Consider the following 20,188-nt stretch of genomic DNA (forward strand, 5'->3'; position numbering starts at 1 on the left):
AAACATATTCATTTTAATCAAATTAGAAGCACAACTTCAATTTGAGAATTATTTACAACTTGCAATTCCAGCATTCATAACCAAAATTCCAGAAGTTTGATGGCATTATTTTAGCTAGGCATAGATGAGAAATGGCCATTCACGATGAACACGGGCAAGTTACTCAAAATTATAGATGGATATGGATTCCATCCACATAGATAGATAATTTTAAATGATATATAAAATAGTAGCCACATATAACTTGTTCCCTCACTAGCTAGCTAGCTACTTACTTACAATGGTTTCTGTAAACATCTAAGATCAATTTAGTCTGATATTGAACCACTTCAGCCTTGTAAATATTAAGCTCCATCTCCATGATTTTGATTTCCCTTAATTTGCTCTCAATCTCGGCCTTCTTACTTGCTGCAATAACTTCATACAATTCCTTCAAAACAGATTCATCTATGCCTGAGTTGTCAATGTTAAACTGTTTTATCTCCTTTATGCAAACCAAATTTTTCTTCAAGTCCATCTCGATAACAATATAAATAAACAAATCACCATACAAGAAAGAAAACTTTACAAGTAGTAAATGCCAGATTGCTTACCTTTGCTCCACAACTACAATCAATGGGTATTTCAGAATTATCAACAATCGGCCAACATATATATATATAAATTATTAAGAAGATGGCAAAGCTTGAGGTTGCATTGCATTGGGAACGTAATTAAGCTCTTTCCAATTAATAATAATTATCCTTATTACTGCTTAAAGAAGACAGAAAGTTGAGCCTAGAGAAATCAAAAGTTGCATAATGCTTTAAAAATACTTTCTTGTTACGTGTTCCAATGTATGCCATTTCAAAATCTCATTCAAGTCATTTAATTAGTCTTTCAACATTCATTTTTTTTTTTAGGCAAACAAATTAAACATTACAGTAATTTTCTTCAAGTTGATAAAGTAAGTAAATCAACAGATTTCGCTAACAAAACAAATAAAACCTTCCCCTTCCTTGAGAGTAATATTCCAATAAATATTTTCTTCATTCCCTTATTTGGTTCAGGTTGATGATGGAGCTAGTGTTTTCTTCATTCGCTTATTTGCTTCCTCTAACATCAATTTTGTCTGATATTCTACCAATGCAGCCCTCTTTTTGAGAATTTCAAATTCCAAGGCTTGAACTTGTTTCCATTGTTGCATCAACTCAATCCTTTTACTTTCTTCAATATATTTCATGGCTTCCTTAACAATATTCTCTCCTAATCCAATATATTTTTTATTGATAAGTAATATCTCCTCTACATTATTCTCACCACCCCATATATTCTCACAATACTCTAATATTTTATTTGCATGACGACAACTCTTACCTTTAATCAAATTGCTTTCGTATTCTTCCTTCATCAACCTTAATTTTGTTGTCACTTCATCTTTACTAAATTCACCTATTAATTGTTGTGTTTCCTGCAAAAAAACAAAAAAATCTCTCTCTTGGGTGGCAGGGTCAACTTCTCTCTCATGCCAAAATTTGATTGCAATTTTTAAAATTGCAATTTCTTCATCTTCATTCCAAATTCTCTCAGATGATTCTTCCTCGAAGGGCTTCTGTGACTTTGCCTTATCACATTCGTCTTCACTATTATAACTGTCTTCTACCACCATATTCTCCAAAGCTTTTTCATCATCTTCCGGTGAAAAAATTTGCTTTTGCATGCCATTTGTTGTTGTCATTCTTGATAGTTGATAACTAACTAGTAAGTAAGAATTGAAGTGTGTGATTGATATATTTATATATAGAGAAGGCTACACATACATATATAGAGATAATTTTTATTTCTCGAAAAGAAAAGAATAAACTGTTTCACTTCTCCAAATTAATTAGGGAAGTGAAACAGTTGGAAAATTCATTCATTCATTCATTTAAGTTATAGACATAGAAGATCAACTCATTATAATTAAAGTATTCATTGGAAGTTGAATTCGAAAAACAAATAAAAATTAATTATAAATATATAGACAAGGAAGGAGGCTACACGTATCTAGAGATAATTTGTATTTCTTCAAAAGAAAAGAATGAAGTGTTTCCACTTCTCTAAATTAATTAATTAGGGAAGTGAAACAGTTTCGTTCATTTAATTGAATTTATAGACTCATTATAATTAAAGTATTCGTTGAAATGGATGTTGAATTCCAAAAACAAATAAAAATTAATTATAAACTCTGGATCTGGAACATAAACATCAACACTAAAAATATGTATACATACATGTTTCTCATCTTCTTATAATATTGATATTATTATTATTATTATTATTATTATTGCGAACCCTAATTAAAGGGCTCTCTTTTTAGGATTCATTTGACCTAAATTCTTATCAAAGAGTCTGATGGCAAATTGATTCTTACCTTATCATCCATAAATTTTAAGGAGATTATTCTTGTTGGGATTTTTGTCTGTATTATAGGGATTATTATGTTTTATTTATAAAGAAAAAAGATTAATTTTGTTGGAAAGCTATTGTTAATTGATTATTGAAATTGTTATTTTAGGATAAAGCAAATGTAATCATCATCTAAAAATTCAACATTGGCTTATGGTATCAATGTTTTCTTGTAAACCGAAAGAGTGAGCATACTTGTAATTAGGAGTGTTGGAGGTATTCTCTCTTCTCATACAAACTAAACTTAATTCCAAGGCATGCCATGTGGGTAATTAGAATTCATACACGCCTTAAACCTTCACCATTGCATGTAAAAAATACAAGAATTGTTGGTAAATAAAAATCCAAATGTCATATCAAAAAATCTACCATACCTTCTTCCTCTGCTTGTTCCTCCTTTCCCTAACCTAAACTCATTCATTGAGTTTCTCCAATTCTTGCACAGCATTACTTAAACCATAAATACACATTTTCATCACCTATTTTAATATTTAATAAAAACAAATTAAAAATTAGGATATTATACTTAATTCAAGTGCATAAAACCACAAATCTCTATCAACAACATACCTCTAGTTTCTCCTGCTTAGCCTTATGCTTATGAGGAAGGGCGCGAAACTCTTTAGATAGCCGCATGCATTCTTTCATACTTTCAGGAGATACAAAGTCTAGTGCAACTTTTATGCATGACTGCAAACAAAACCCTAAACCCTATCAAACCAACAAAACTTACCAAAATAAAATTGTAACATCAAGGATTTACACACACACCTTCAGATTTCTCACTTGATGGGGACATCCAGCCGGTATAAGGACTGCCTCTCCAACTTTCTGAACAAAACTCCAAGGCTCTATGCCTGCATTAAAAAAAAAAAAAAAACAAAGCTACTTACTCTGCCATAATTCTAAGTATCTAACATCAACTTAAACAAACCATATTCCTCTTTCAGCTTTCTCTTATGATGCTTCGTCAAGTAGAATGTTTGATCATGAATCGGGTGCACAACCTATAACAAATAGGCAAGTCAAGTATCAGTATCCTAGGTTCAATATCCTAATTATCATGTTATCTGTACCATCCACAATACAAAATCTGAAACTTTAATTATTTACCACATTCGTCTCACATTTATGCCCATAATAAATAATTCTTCATCTCTTTATAATCTCTGAAAGCCCATAATTTAAATATGTAGAGTAGCTGCAAAAAGAATTACAAAAATTTATACCTGTTCTACTGGAGAACAATAAACATCCCTGAACTCCTTGTGATGAAGCTTAAGATATTCCTCAAGTTTTGGCACATCCTCCCGCCGGAAAATATCCCAAAGAGCACCACCATCTGAAGCCTCCATTGTTAAAGGATCAAAAAATTCAGACCTAAACCTTTCTGAGGGACATTCCTTTTGTTGTCTTTCATGCTCAAGTTCCAACAACTCTCTTTGGTTTTGAGCATCATGCAATTTCTTCAAATTTTCTATTTTAGCAAGCTGTTCAGAACTCGGAATAACATCCGCAGTATGCATCAAAATATTCACCTGAGTTATGCAAAACCAACCAAATAGTTAATTAGAAATCAAATAAAGAGCATGACAAATCACAATTTAATCAATCAAAGGTTCCCAACTTCTAAGGCCCAAGCGTAACTTTTTCCTTGACAAACCTATACTACATAGTAACAAACTCACCAACCACATTTAAAAAACTAAAATATATGGACTGACGTCCTATCCAGAACATACATTACAAAAGAGATAAAATTTAAGAAGAAATTGATAATAAGAAAGCCATCTTTAACCAATAACTAGCTTTAGATATCACTCAGTGAATTACCTTAATGATACCTTTATTTACTTCAATCACTATATGTTAATTTTAATCAAGTGGTTTCACATTCATATCTCACTTCAGTGACCATCATCAATCTAAGTTACATGTTTGCTCTTAACCATTGTGTCATCATCAAGAATCATTTTTTATAATTAAAATGCAGCAAATTATGATTTTAAAGAAGATAAAGTCATTTTTTCAAAAACTACCTTGGAAACACGAGCTGAATAGCTGAAGATTAACTTCTTCTGATGTTTAAAACTTTCACTTGTAAAACTTATTCACTCACACATATAGAAAGCATTGTCTACAATTTTGGTCCATCGATCGATAGAATTTATCATAAAAATAAAAAAACAAATACCTAGTGAATATTAAAATGGACAACATAATCATTGGCTTTCTCATTCAATTCTTAGCTTAATTCACCTCCAAGATAAAAATGTAAGATTAAATTTTTGCTTGATGTAACTGTTCTATATTCAAGTGGCTAAGCTTAAGTAAAAAAATAAATTCAATAATATATATTGCCTTTTTCAGACAACATCACATTTCTAAGCTAAAAGATAAATCAGAGTTTTTCAAATAAATGGAAAATCATCAGTTTCAGTAAACACTACATACCGCATCTGTCATGTCATAATGCAGCTTGGTCACAGAGTCTCCACGTCCAAGCTCTTCACCAAATCCATATGCTATAAAAGCTTTTGGCCCTAAATCTGGTTTCAACATATCTGGAGGCAGCTTTGTTGCAATATTGAGAATGCCATAGTAAGGATGTGTATATTCAGCATATGGCAAGGCACTTAAAAATTCTGCACCATGGCGTGGTAAACACTCCTCAAAATGCTTAGATGGGGGCCAATCTTTGAGCTTGAGGATTTGTGGCCAACCATTTGAGTGCTCACGGCCCTCCAGATACCCTTTGAAAAATTGGTGAATATTTATTTCAACCTGCAGAGGCATTGATCATCAATGTCATCTATTAAACAAATGACAAATACCACATAAATGTGAAAAAAAAAATGTTTCTCATTATTCCTTTTTTTCTTCTTTTCTACGTTTAGATATGAATAGTACACATAGAGATACTGACTTTTAATGATGATGTTACATAAAGCAATATAAACAAGGAAGCACAAGACTATGGATGATAAAAGGAAAATAATTATTTCACAATAAAGGTGAGAGAATTGAGGAAAGACAACATAATCCAACCAAAAAAGGATTCCATCATAATAATCCCAGGAAAGTTTCCTGATAGCACTCAAATGCTATTAGCAAAGTCATAATCAGGTCTCATATTTAACCATTTGATTATATAAAAAACCATTGAAGTCACATGTAATTATTTCATACTTAACTATTTTTAATTTTCACATGCAAATGTAATTAGTTGTTAATGCCTGCAATAGAGTACTTTGAAAAATACTTTATCTGAAGCCAGTGAGTACAATATTATCATCTTTCAGACAGTCAATCAATTTGTATTTCTGTATGGAGTAGCATTATGTCAACCATCAATTCTTTTCATTGCACAATACTAGTCAACCGAATTTACACTTGGGTAAAACAATATTGAGGCAGCAAATAACAAATTTAGATATCATTAATATATTTATCATGAGAATGACAATAGTTAAAATTAAAATGATCTAAAGGAAAATACCTCACACAAATCAAGACAATCAATGGTTCTAAACACCAAATTTGAGGAGCCTTTAGCATGCGATGCGGCACAAAAAGCACGTGACATTACCATTGGCTCCCAACTCAAGCCAGAGGTCATTTCTAAAGAATTTGTAACAATAATCGGCTCTCCTTTAACCCAATGGTACTTAAAACACTCTAAACCTTGTTGATTGATATCATCAACTGAAGGGCAGTATAGAAAATTAGCAACCGAACCTTCCCGACAAGCTGCTTTCCTTAATTTCTTGTTACATGAATCAATCTCGCCAGCTGCATTGGAGCCTGAACTGGTATTCTTCGAACCCTGAGTTTCGTCCATCATTTTATGGATTTTCATCAATTTTTTAACTTTCTTCCTTAACTTCGACAGCAATCTATTTGAAAATAGGCATTTTAACTCCAGTCGCTCATATCCACAACCACCTAACTTTTCCACCGGACAAGGGATGTCACCATTTTCATTTACTTTCCATTCAGCCATTAGTCTCATACGTTTCCTCGAGATTAACTTAGTCTGGTTCCTTGATGAACTTTTCTTAACCGAGGGGAGCAAGAGAGGTTCGCCTCCATGTAGATAACCTTTCCCCCAATCGACATGTTTCATGGTCAGTTTATGTCCGCCTTGCAAACAACCATTGCGAATTTCTTGGCAACAGGAAATACATAATTCAAATGAGCATTTTGGGCAGCTCCTGTGGTAGTCAGCTATGGAGGTTTTACAATTGTTGCTGCAAACAAAAAGAAAAATAGAATAAAAATAAACAAGAAAATTGCACAATCGATCATTAAAAAGTTCTTTTAAAATAAGGAAATTGGAGTTACCAATACACACGCTCATTAATCTCAAACACAGATTGTTGTATTTCTATCTCCGACAGTTTTAATTCTGCCAACAGAGGCATATGAAATATAGTAGCTTAAATATAAGTTTAAAATGAAGTGCATACTTTAATCACATTGTTATGAATGGCTACCTCTATTTTTGGCCTCTATCTCTTTTTCTCTCATTTGCTCATGGTAAAACTTTTTGAAGAATGGATATAAAAGATCCACCATATACATAAAATGTTGAGACCTTTCTTCTTTACTTGTTGGCATATTTACATTCCTGGCATCCTACAATGATATCACAAGGATAACTAATTAAAACTCAGAACACTATCATATCAGGTATGAAATGCTTCGGCAAAAACTAATCTTAACTATTTTATTCCTACGCAAACATGCAATGCAATTGCAGTTTCCTCGACAAAATGGGCATGCCTCTTCTATAGCATCCTCCGACATAGTTGGGTACCTATATTCAGTAGAACAAAGCATTAATAGCAATAATAACATTCATCCATAGGAAGTCAAAAGAGCAAGTAATTCAACGATAAGGCCTAAAAATTTCAAGAAAAACTTCAAACAAAAGAAATTGAAATGACTTTTTAAATAAAAAATTAGTAAAAAGAAATTGTTCCAGTCCAAATAATTTTGACACTATTATTTCCACAAAGAAGGCCCAAATTTTATAACTACTAATTGAAATTCAGAATATTGCTTTTTGTATGTTTGTTAGTCCAATAGTAAAGAGGTTAAAAAATTCTGATTAATATCACACCATAAGCATATAAATAGATAAAGAAAATTAACCACAAAACTCTTAAACTTCTAAATTCTCATTTCTAGCCATTTATAACTAACATGATGAAACCAAGCCTATATTTAAATTTGCATTACTAGAGAAACTTCTCTAGGATTTCTATTTGTCAATTACTTTACTATATCAAAATTATTCTAAAGAAATAATAAAAAGTAATTAAAAAAATAAACAACATTATTTTTAGTATATATACAAATAAATATATAGTTGATAAAATTTATTAAGAAACTATTATAAAAACCTAGCCCATGCTATGACAACTACTCAAAAAAATTATATTCACTATTATTATTAAAAAATTAGAATTCACTAATCTTTTATAATTTATTGAATCTCAACTATTTTGAGTTTTAATCTTCTTCTGTCTATATTTGTATAAATGATCAAAATTTAAATTACATTTGATTGTTATTATTTCTTTTATAACAAGGCTATTACAGGGAATTTGAATAAAATTACTAAACTTGCCAAAAATATTACATATGCTAACTATTTGATTTCTTACAAATTTATTCATAAAAAAATTGAAATCAAATGGAAACCCAGAGACTTTTATCTAAAATATTTATGTTTTAATACTGTTCTATATGTTAACAAAGCAAATTTATAAAAGGAGACAAAATAAAAAAGATATGTGTTGTTACCTTAGGCATTTTTTGTTAACTAAAACAATCAATTCGACATTCAAACGAACTGCTTCCATAGTGTAAAGATGCACGCATACCATTTCGAGATGCAAGTGACGCAATAACGTTTGCGTTGGCATCTTAGGCAATTCACCACCCTCTTATGACTTCGGTGGCATTGGTGGCAATAATTAGATTTCACTGGTGCTTGACTATGCTGCCCGTCTGTCCTTGGCAGCTTGCTGCTTATCCTCCGTCGCTTGCTATTTGTCCTCCTTGCAAACATCTCAATTTCAGCATCATTGTTGTCTTTGCCTTCAAACTTTTGCTCTACATTCAGTTGCATTTCAACTTCAATATTGCTGGTATCCTATAATCAATCACAAGGATAAGTTAGTGATACAAGGTAGCAATGATTAATTGAACTTAAAACAAATCGAAATTAACTGTTTTTCCATTGTAGTTCTCTTCATCATCAGATTTCTCTTTGCATTGAAACTTTCCTTCCCCTCTACTTACTTGCATTTCAACTTCAACATTGCCAGTACCCTACAATGAATCACAAGAAAGATAATTAAATAAAAGTAAAATGATAAGAGGCAAAGTATCAGCACAGAAATTGATTTAACAATACAATTATAATTAACTATTTGATTCTGGCATGAACATGCTTTGCAGTTGCAATTTCCACTGCAAAATGGGCAACATTCTGCAATAGCTTCCTCTGTCACTGATGAGTACCTGTATGCATTACCAAAAATATGATTCAATCAAACAAGAAATTAACAATATTTTAGCTCTTGCTATTGTCATGACATTTTTTGAAGATTTTTTGTTGGGTTAAAAAATTTCAAATAAAAATTTAGCATGAAATAAGATCCTTGTACTAGTCATAATCTTAATTTCTCTGCCGAGAGATACTTAGACCAAGAACATTGTAAATATTTGTACAAAGACTACTACTTTTTAATATAAAGAAGAATTAAACCAATATACAGTGGGTGCTAAAAAAAGAATGAAATGGTACCGTGTCTGGATGCATGAAAGGCAATAGTATTTGCGTCTGCATTTGCGGCATTCCACAACTCTTTCGTCAATCCGGTTACATTGATGGCATCTTTTAAACTTTCGATTTCCATTCCTCCTTTCTGATGATTGAACATGGCCATGTGATGTTCCTTGCTTAACGTCGCATCGTTTAAGAAAGTGAAACTCACAAAGGGACTTGTTGTGTATTCTCCATCCACTGCAACGCCATGTTTTGCCGCCACGTCTACGGCAACGGAGATCATCCGGTGGGATGGGAAGCATTCCAGCCATTAAAACAGAGAGAATGAAAAGACAAGTTAAGCTCAGTGGCTTTGGTAAGGTAAATTTTGATATGAGAAAGACAAGGCAAATCCTACTCAAGTGGTTTTGGTGGCATTGGGTTGTGGGTCATACTGTATATCCAGAATCAATAAATATTGTGGGATAAGCACATGAAAGTTTTTATTTTTTTTGAAAAAATGATATTAATTTGAGTCATTTCCTGTTGTGTAAGAATGCATGCAGAAGTGTAGAATTAAATTATAACGCAACACCTTCTTATATAATGATATATTATCTGTATAAATAAATTATATATCAAAAATATATATATATATATTATTATTTTTTGATAAAACTTTAATTATAATTTTAGATCATATATGAGAATTTCTCACCTAAAGTTTAATGAAATAATAATTTCTATTTGTTAAATTTTTTTTGACAATTTGTTAATATTTTTGTATAAAATTACTTAAAAGACATAAAAACTTTCAAGCTAAATAACTCTTTGTTTCGAAATTTTTATTAAATTGTTTTATGCTCTAATTTACATAAATTTTAATTAAAAATAATAAAAAAATATTGATACAAATTTAGATAAAAGTATTAATGATGGTACATTATAATTTTGAAAATCTTAAAAGTGTTAATGAAATTTTAAAGGTTCTTTTGAATTTTGAAAAAAAGTTTGGGGTGTTTTCAAAATTTTTAAAATTTCAATATGTCATTCAATAGTTTCAAAATTGATTGTTGCACTTAAAAATATATAATAAGAGATGTAAATATTATATTACAAATTATTAAGATTATATTAATTATATTTTTAAAATATATAGGGTGAATATAGTAGTTTCCTAAATAAGATTAAAAAACTATGCATTTATTCTTAATGAGTTTTAAAAAAAAATAATATTGACACTTCATAATATACATCCATTATAATATTTGGAGAAAATGACATAAATATTTTTTAATTGTTAAAATTAATAATTGATTTTGACAGATAGGTGGGAAATAGACTTTTTCAAATAAAACGGGTGGGAATCCATCATTTGATCAAACCTTGACTAGAAAATAGTCATTTGACATATAATTGAAAAGAGAGAACGACTATTTTTCATCTGAACTATACAAAAATGATATAAATCACCCTTAAAGTCGAATTCCCACCTTTTGTTAGGTATCATTTGTGAAACTCTTTAATTTTTATAATAGACATACTTAAAAAAAATACCTTTTATTATATTTAGTATTTATTAAAATTAAATAGCATTTTCCCCTTACTTTATTACAAACAATTTTTGGGAGACATTCATCATCAATGACCCTTTAATCGCACCAAGCCAATGCGTTTAGTTGGAATCACATCATATTAGATTGATTTTGACAAAAAGTGCATAAGAATGACATTATTTTCGATGTAATTCTTGTTAAAATCGCATCAGAATAATGTGGTTCCAACTAGATGGTGCGATTTTGATTAATTGCGCATAATTCAATTGTGATTTTGATTTATTTTTTAATCATAAATTTAATTGTAATTGATGCAGTTATTAGTTTGAGATTAATCGAAGTTAGGGTTAGGTTTTTTATTTTTTTAAATTGAATAAGAGTGTTTAAGTGATAAATTATAAACTTTATTTATATTTTAGGAGTGTAAATAATATTAATCTAATAATATTTATAAACTAACAAAAATATCATTTTATTGTTAAAAATAATATTTGAGTTTTGAAAAAAAAAACAAAAAACAAAAAACAAAAGGGAAAATATTACTTTTTTACTTCAATCAAGGTGGTAAATTGTCTCCTGGGTACAGTTTCGGTGGGGGAATAAGTGAAAAACAAGCATTTCCAAAGCATTTTTGTGACTTTGTGCACTTTTTTATTTCTTTAGGTAATACATTGAGGCTGAACTTTCTATTTCCAAGGACTAATAAGGACAATTAATTGGTAAATTTTTTTCTATTAAAAAATATTTTATAAGTTGTTTAATTATTTTGTTCGTTCATAAATAAAATAAAGTCCACATTAGTTTGGTTATTGAATTCAAATTATTTTGAAAGAGCATATTTGAGTGAAGTTACACTAGCCAGATATATGAAGCTCACAACTGACATTCAATGGGTGCATTCATACTACAACATAGCTTTTTATCATACAGTTTATGCAGACGCAGTCAATTCATTAGGAAATCAGTCAGAGTGGCTTCATCCGAAGGAGGCAACTGTTATCCACCCACCGTATGTGCATCGTCGTCGTGCAGGTCGTCCCGCAAATAAAAACAGACGTCCTTCTCAAAGAGAGGTTGTTGAACAACTTATCTGTAGCTGATGTCATCAACCTGGACATATAAGACAGAATTGCAGAAACCTTATTCCAGTACCTAGTTTTGTACCATCAAGTTCAGGAAGAAAGAAGAAAGCTAGGAAATAATTGCACTTGTTAATTGTACTTGTTAATTTTAATATAAATGTTGTTTTTTTACTTGTTTTTATAACTCTAATGTTCGTGGATGTTAATTTTAATATAAATGTTGTTTTTTTACTTGTTTTTGTAACTCTAATGTTTGTGATTGTTACTGCGGATATTATCTTTTTATGTCGTTTTTTTTTCATTATATTTGTCGCTTTCGGTAACTATATCAAATGCAAATGCAAATGGATGAATCAATATATGGATAAATATATATACAAATAAATAAATAAACATATATACAAATACAAATAACATATAAAATAATCGTCAATCAATATCCTGAAAATATAACTGCGTGTCTAAATGAATGCGCAGGTGTAACGAGTCCTCCCCCTCAAAGCATAACGAGCGGTGAAGTGCTAAACACTCAATGTATCATAACATGAACACCCCACAGTCACTTGATAGGGGTGTCTGCTGTGGTATATCCACCACCCTATGCAATGCAAATGGATCATCCTGTGGACTCCAATGCGAAACGGCCCAAAATGATGTCGCAGCTAGCAAATATGGCATCATCGACGTATATCCCAACATCTTTCGCCAAAATAGCTCCGGGTCAACTGTGAAACTCTGTAAGGAGTCGTAAACCGTAATCTTCCACTCCTTCAAATCCAAAACCCCTGCTACCCAATGAGCATTTTTAAAGTTTATTGGGATAAAAACCTGCACACGTTGATATAATTGTAGTTAGATCTTAATCGATTATTCTTCGAAATGTACTTGAGATTCGATTACTAATCTCATCGATCATACCCCAAGGTTGCAAATGCAACTCAGGTGGGTAATCTGTATCCATCATACGTGTAAAGAGTGGAGGGAATTGGTAGCTATTCGGATCTCTCGTCTAGGCCGCATACTCATGAGGGATGTGTCCAACAAAACAACTCAAAACCGTCATCCAATTCTGTCGAACATTCGTAGTATCATCATACTGGTGTCGACGTAATAACCCCAAAAACGAATCAATATGCTAAACAAACAGAAGATATAACGTCATCAGGCCATAAAAGGATTCTAACCAAAATACGAAATTCATTTGTTAAAGTAAACTCACCTCGTCAGACAACCATCTGGAGGTGTTCATGAGTGTACCCCAAAATGCAATTTTGGTCCTCTCACCTATGTCATACACATGACGTTTCTCGAACAAGTTTGGCTTTACATACCACTTCTTGAATACCTCCTCACGTTTGGTTCTCGATAACTGCACAGACTGTTTCATTCGTTGGCCCCGTGGTTTTAGAGGATTCGTGTATGGACTATGAATCAGGGGTCCTTTCTTAACAATCCTACCACGAACTGTGCGAAAATACTACACCAAAACAAATGATACGTTAGGTCAAATGAATAATAAATTATTCCAACCGAACTTACAAAATTTATTAAAAATCTAAACTTTTTAATACCTTCTGCATCGCTGGAGTCATAGCTGGAGAATCCGCAAGTGAAGCTATATCGAATGTATTTTCTTTCGAGACCGGTTGTATTCAAAAACATGAATTGACTAAATGGGATAATAAATTATTTCGATTGTAGTTATTAAATTTCTTAAATATTCAATTACCTACTCTTGGCCTTCGTGTACAGAGATTTGAACAACATCATCAGTGACCTCATCATCCTGGGAGACAATATTGATCACCTGTTTTCCTTTGCTTGGAGTGTTGAGATAGACCAAACGAAGATCCTATTGTAATAGGAAAGAAAGTGTAAACCACTGTTGAACTTAACAAATGCAACAATTAATACATGAAATTTCTGACACTTCACCTCAACCTCCTCCTAACTTGATACTAGAGCATCCGCATCTGGTGATCGATCGACATCGCCAATATCCTATGACAACATTAACATTTAATATTATGAAATCAAAATATTGAACAAAAAAACAACAAAGTTTTCATTATACAATGTACGTACCTCTAATGTCGAAACAGACAGCACAATGGTATCCGCAATTGGTACAACCGCAGAAATGTCAGGCTGCTTGCATAATATTGATAATAACAAGTTTTGAGAAAATTAGACCACAGATGTGTAAATAAGATAAAATATTGTATATCCATGTTATACTAACTGAAATAATCACAGAAGGTGTAGACGGAGAAGACCTCATGTGAAGTGATCTATCGTCCCTAACATCCTGTATCAGTAGTAGCAATTAATATTGATTAATTGAAGAGTTATATTTAACAGGATTATTAGATGTATAATCAAAGAATCCAGATATAACATTAATTTAAAAAGGATGTTATAATTACCTGAACCATCGTAGAAGGTGCCATCGAGAAGACCTCATGCGATGATATATAATCACCGATATCAAAAGGCAATATCTGATCTTCTCAAGATGGTCTCTCATCAAACAACTAACTCTGTAATAATTTTAACAGATTAAAATTTATTTCAAAAGTAACATTTTTAAAACACTCGAAATAGTTAACACTCACATCAATAACAGATGGAGATGGGAATGTAAGAGGCCCTGTTGATAGTCTGTCACCATCATCCCGAGAAGACTATAATAGCATGTACAATTATTATAAGGTTATAGATGATTTCGTATATAAATAGATGAAATATCTTGTAAAGTATTAACTTGTTTACCTGTCCGACAATATTTGTATGGTGATGAGATCGTCCGGCCTTTGTACGAGTCGTTGCATCCACTATACGACTCAATCTATCCTCCACGAGAGTCATCCTACCCTCAATGCGACTAAACCTATCCTCCATCCTAGCATCTAACCCAGTAAGTCGAGCTAAGATAAGATTTCCCCATCGAGCCAATGCAACATCGAAGTGATGAATGGAGAAATCTAGTACAGTGACAGGAGGATCATTTGATATCTGCTCAGTGGTAGGAGGCATAGGCACGGGATCCGGTGATATGTCCTCGGTGGTAAGGGGCCTAAGCACGGGATCTGATGATATGTGCTCCTCGATAGGGTCGCTAATAGGGCACGTGGGAGGAGGCTGAACACAAGCATCAAAAAGAGAAGGAGCAATGATCGAAGAACTAACATCATGAGGACTCGATGGTACATTTCCTGACGTCGAAGAAGATCGACTATCCGACGCCCCTATATATCGGACAATATCCTCATACCACTCTGCATCTCTCTCAACCGGAGATAAATCTAATGAAAAATTAACATCATCCTACAAAATATTTATTTTCAGTATTCATTATTGTTATATTCAGAATATATGTTAATGCTTAATAAATTAGTACTTACTGTATCTCCAGTGAAGATAGCTGAGATAGAATCTCATCCCAGAATGTCCTTCGTGTGCCATCTCAACATCCAGGCAGCTCCCACATACGACAACTCCTCTACCCATTGAAATAACGAGTCCAGCGTCTCATAAATCCAAAACTGCAATATCAATATAAATCGATTATTGTATATGTTTACAATCATATTAAACTAATTTTATTTTAAACATTCATTTTTTGTTTGAATTAATAAGTACCATAATTACCTGAAATGCTAATAGAAATCCCATGATGCCATACTACTTAAGCTGGTTTTCCTTTTTCTTTTTCGGACCGGAATCCATAGAAATTCGGGAGATGTTATCGCATATAGAGCGATATGTCATCTGCCACACTCGTACTCCCCACGGGTATGCATTGAACCCATCAAGATGATCAGTTAATTGTAATATCTTCTGGGGAATTGTTTTTCTCAAGTCACTCCCTAACAACCTCAAACAATGGTGCTAACTTCACTACATCAATGTCATCCTCCCCCCACGATCTCTGCAGGAAAACACGACTCATATAAGCATATGTAACTGATTTACACCTGTGAAAATATGTTTGGAAGATCTGATCTGTGGCCTTCGATGGAATGTAAAGGTCAATATCTACCAGATAACTGAATCGAAGACCTATCATAATAGCAAACTCATATGCACTGAATCTGACATTCACGTCATTAACCTGAAACCATAACTCCTCTCCCGAAGTCACCTTATTTACCGCTCAAAGGATGAAGGAATGTATTAGGACCCCACTAAATCGACTATCCTTCAAATCTAGGAAGTGTCCGAAACATGTATGTCGAAACATTTGTAATGGTCTCTCTGTTAATAATTTTTTTATCACGGCTCCAATATCTCTATATCCACGTGTAGTAACTTGAGCCTTGAAGTGTTTTTCGAGAGGAAATCGCAGTTCATCTTTGCTTTCGTCTCTTTTTCTCTTTTGTATAGCTCCCTGTATGAAAATTAAATTACAATTATATTAAATTTATATAAATTTTAGGGAATAAATTATTCAATTTTATACATAGAGGCCTTATTCGAAAAAACAGATATCAAATTCGAATTCTACACGTCAAAAAACCTTAAGATGGTTAAATTTCAATTTGATCCCATATGAAAATTATCAAAAAAACCCTAAAATTTAATAAAATCACATTCTGCCCCCCTGATTCCAACCAGAGGAAACGCATGTTGGATAACTCTGGAAAATCACAATTTGCCCCCACCACGCGAATTCGCGCATCAACTGCTCGAATTCGTGAGTCAACCGCATGAATTCGGGGGTTTGACCGTAATTATGCGAGTCCACAAAGTTTTCCAATTTCTACTATGCCCTACCACACGATGAAAAAGCGCAGTTTCACCCCTAACCACACGATTACGTGTAGTCCACGAAGTTTGAAAAGTGCAAAACACCTCCCCGTCTACACGAATTATGACCACATGAATTCGTTTGGTCACTGGCCCATTCGCGTGGTGACTGTCAAATTCGTGTGGCCACATTTCACCTTCCAAACTTCATTTTTCAAACTCCATTTCAACAGCAGTCAACTCTACACCTAATCTAACATAAAAACCCTAACATAATTCATCAAAATCAACAAACAATCAAGCATTTTCTTCGAAAATTTCAAATTCGAACCCTAACGCTAAACACCCAAATTTCACATCAAATAGCTCAAATCGTGAAATGAAATACATAAAGAGATGACAAGGGTTGTTTTACTAACCTTTTTGTCCATCGTCATCGTCGGAAACGTCGAAAAAAGCACCGGATGAAATCAGAGTTGCCAAGTGCGCGAAACGTGTGTTCAAATTTGTTTGTTTTCGTGTGTTTGGCGGTGGTGCGCGTGGTTATGACGATTTTGAGTGGAGGGGCATTTTCGCCTCTTCGCAATTTTGGGGCAGTTTTGTTTAATGTTAAAATTTAGGGGTAATTTTGTTTTGCCCCTTAATCTTTGGGGCAATTATTTTAATTTCCCTATTTTGAAAGAGCATATTTGAGTGAAGTTACACTAGCTATAAAATTTAAGAAAAAGGCTTATTTTCCATTATATATTTGATTATTGGATATATATATATATATATATATATATATATATATATATAAATATAATGAAAGAGTCTGCAAATGGACATGTTTGCCTTAAGATTTGGTGCAAAATATTAAGATTTTGTTTTTGTATAATTTTTGAGCATCCAAAAAGCCTGCAAATATTAATAATGGAGTCTTTTATCTGCATGAAACCTATCCAATCAAAATTTCAGGTTCCCAGTATATTGAAATGATTTGTGATGGATGAAGAAGATGATGGGTTTAGGGTTGCATTAATTTTGAGTGAATCAAGAAAAAAATATATTTAATAAATAAACGGATGCATGTTGATGAATTAATAAGGTGGCAAAGTTGGTCCAACCTTTAAGCTTCCCGCCGGGGTGACGCTTCTTCTTCTTCTTCTTCTTCTCTCTGCTTGGGGCTTTATATATTGTGGAAACTAAATCTTCAAGGAGGAAGAATTTACTTTTGGGTAAGCGTTTTAATTTGTTTATAGTTAACTTTTATATCATATCATTTTTCTGTTGATGGTAAGTAAGAATATATAATTTTTAGTTCAATGATTTACCATTTTATTGTTTCAATTGATTATAGGTTAAAAAAGATTATCATTGATGGAGTACGAAAAGAGGCCTCATGATAGTGTGGAAGGTGATGAATCAAAAGGCCAAATGAACCCCACCAAAAAGACAAAGCAACACTCATCAACTAAGACCTTTTGGAGTGAGGATGAAGAGATTTCAATCCTAAACACTGCAATCCAATTTTCAAATCTAAAAGGACTCGACCCAACTGCCCATGGCAACAGGACTCAATTTTATACATTCATCAAACAATCATTTTCCTATCATGATTTTTCCAAACGCCAAGTTCGCAAAAAATTGAAAAGCCTAAAGAAAAATTTCGAAAGAAATGTTGTCGAATCAAAGGCCTTTTCAGATCCACATCAAAACAAAGTGTTTGAGCTTTCTCTCAACTTATGGGGAAGCAAAAGCATAAGCAAAGATACTCCTGCTACTGCCAATGAAGAGGTCCAAGACGCAACTCAAATTGGTAGTGAAGTTGAAGAAGAGGGAAGAGTTTGTGATGTTTGAAACTCAGATGATGTGTTTTCACTTTCTTCTTTAAGCACTTTTACGGTCATTAAATTAAAACTTTGATTTTATTTTTCATTTAACATATTCACTTATTTCATTATTTCTCACTTATTTCATTTTTTAACTTAATAATGAACAATCATCAAATACAAAGAAAGACCCCAAAAACGTGTAAATATATATAAAAGAAAGAAATACCAATTGAGCTTTACAAGGGGGGGTCCTTTGTGTCAAGTGTAGTTTTGGGTATTTTGAAGCACTAACTTATTACAAAACAAACATAGAGGAAATTTAAGAGTTAAGTAATACCATATGTAATCTTGTCTGCCGCATTTCTCTTCCTCCATCTTAATGGTTTGACAAAGCAAACAAGTTAGTTACTACAAATGAAAACTAAAAAATGATAAGACCAAGAAGAAGAGGATTTGACAAAATCATTTATTTGGGATAATCTTTTGTTAAAAGTAATAATAGATTTTCATTAAAATATTTTATTTTAATAAGTTTACTTGTGTAAATTATTATTATATTTGAGAAAATTGATATATATCAAAATAATTTTTATATTTAGTTGATAATAATAAATTATTAATCTGATATGATTTCACTCAAATTTCCTAAAAATAAATCCTAAATTTTTTGTAGACGAAATTAAAATTTTGTTGTGTTAAATTATCATTTTGGAACATAATTATAATTATTCCTAAAATTATCATTTTGGACAAAACCAAAAATACCCCTAAAAAGGAATCATAAGTTTTGAAGACGAAATTAATTATCATTTTAGGACAAAAATAAAATCGTCCGTAAAATTATTATATTTTCATAAGATTTTATTTCATCCCCTAAAATTATCATTTTGGAAAAAAACTAAAGTTGTCTTTAAAAATGAATTCTAAGTTTTGGGAATAAAAATATAATTTCATCATCTAAAATTATCATTTTAGGACAAAAATAAAATTATCCCTGAAATGATCACTCTGAAACAAAATTAAAATTGTCCTAAAAGTAAATGCTACATTTTTGGAGATAATATTAGAATTTCATCCCCTAAAATTATAATTCTGAGACAAAAATAAAATAAAATAAAATAAATCTTTAGTTATGAGGACCAAATTAAAATTTTGTCTCTTAAACTATCATTTTAGAATGAAACTGAAAATGTTTTAAAAAATAAATCTTTAGTTTTTTGGGATGAATTAAGATTTTGTCCTCTAAAATAATCATTTTGAGACAAAATCAAATTTTTTTTTTATAAGTAACATTATGAGACAAAACGAAAAATGTCACAAAAAATAAATCCTAAGTTTTTGGGGGATGAATAAACTTTTGTCTAGTAAAGCTTCTAAAGTTATAATTTTAGAACAAAAATAAAATTATCTCTAAAATTATCATTCTGGGACGAAATTAAAATTGTCCCTAAAAATAAATCCTATGTCTTCGGTAACAAAATTTTATCCCCTAAAATTATTATTCTGGGACAAAAATAAAATTATCTCTAAAATTATCATTCTAAAATGAAACTAAAAATGCTTTTAAAAATAAATCCTAAGCTTTTGTCCTCTAAAATAATCATGGATGAATTTAAAATTGTCCATAAATATTTCATCTCTCAATTAAATATTTGTTATAGTGAACATGTTTATAGTTTTTTATTAAAGGTACCAAACTAATCTTTCTAAAACAAGACAAAATAAAAAGTTTATGATTGTGTTTTTCAGTAACTTCAATAAAAAATACTAAAGATTGAG

The 20,188-nt window shown here is 31.7% G+C and overlaps 3 protein-coding genes across 5 annotated transcripts; 1 reads left to right on the plus strand and 2 right to left on the minus strand.

Annotated features, from left to right (window-relative positions):
• Window positions 1–289: 289 nt before the first annotated feature.
• LOC123222772 (lysine-specific demethylase JMJ25-like) lies at window positions 290–7,054 on the minus strand. Of its 3 annotated transcripts, XM_044645724.1 has the most exons (10): window positions 6,924–7,054; window positions 6,772–6,835; window positions 5,927–6,677; window positions 4,882–5,211; window positions 3,657–3,965; window positions 3,362–3,434; window positions 3,199–3,284; window positions 2,998–3,117; window positions 2,802–2,906; window positions 290–430 (listed from the first exon to the last, which is right to left on the minus strand). In XM_044645724.1, the coding sequence occupies exons 1-9, from the start codon at window positions 7,045–7,047 to the stop codon at window positions 2,841–2,843; spliced, it is 1,923 nt and encodes a 640-aa protein (XP_044501659.1). In that variant the 5' UTR covers window positions 7,048–7,054; the 3' UTR covers window positions 290–430; window positions 2,802–2,840. The 3 variants fall into 3 exon arrangements, with proteins under 3 accessions (XP_044501659.1, XP_044501658.1, XP_044501660.1); XM_044645723.1 differs by lacking the exon at window positions 290–430 and having other exon boundaries at window positions 2,657–2,906; XM_044645725.1 differs by lacking the exons at window positions 290–430; window positions 6,772–6,835 and having other exon boundaries at window positions 2,657–2,906; window positions 6,924–7,053.
• On the minus strand, window positions 1,046–1,648 carry LOC123224043. Its single transcript, XM_044647520.1, has one exon. The coding sequence runs from the start codon at window positions 1,646–1,648 to the stop codon at window positions 1,046–1,048; it is 603 nt and encodes a 200-aa protein (XP_044503455.1).
• A 10,900-nt stretch (window positions 7,055–17,954) lies between the features above and the next one.
• LOC123224044 (probable transcription factor At4g00390) lies at window positions 17,955–18,434 on the plus strand. The gene has a single exon (XM_044647521.1). The coding sequence runs from the start codon at window positions 17,955–17,957 to the stop codon at window positions 18,432–18,434; it is 480 nt and encodes a 159-aa protein (XP_044503456.1).
• The last annotated feature ends 1,754 nt before the right edge of the window (window positions 18,435–20,188 follow it).

Source organism: Mangifera indica, chromosome 8 (assembly GCF_011075055.1).
Source record: "Mangifera indica cultivar Alphonso chromosome 8, CATAS_Mindica_2.1, whole genome shotgun sequence".
Lineage (NCBI taxonomy): Eukaryota > Viridiplantae > Streptophyta > Magnoliopsida > Sapindales > Anacardiaceae > Mangifera > Mangifera indica.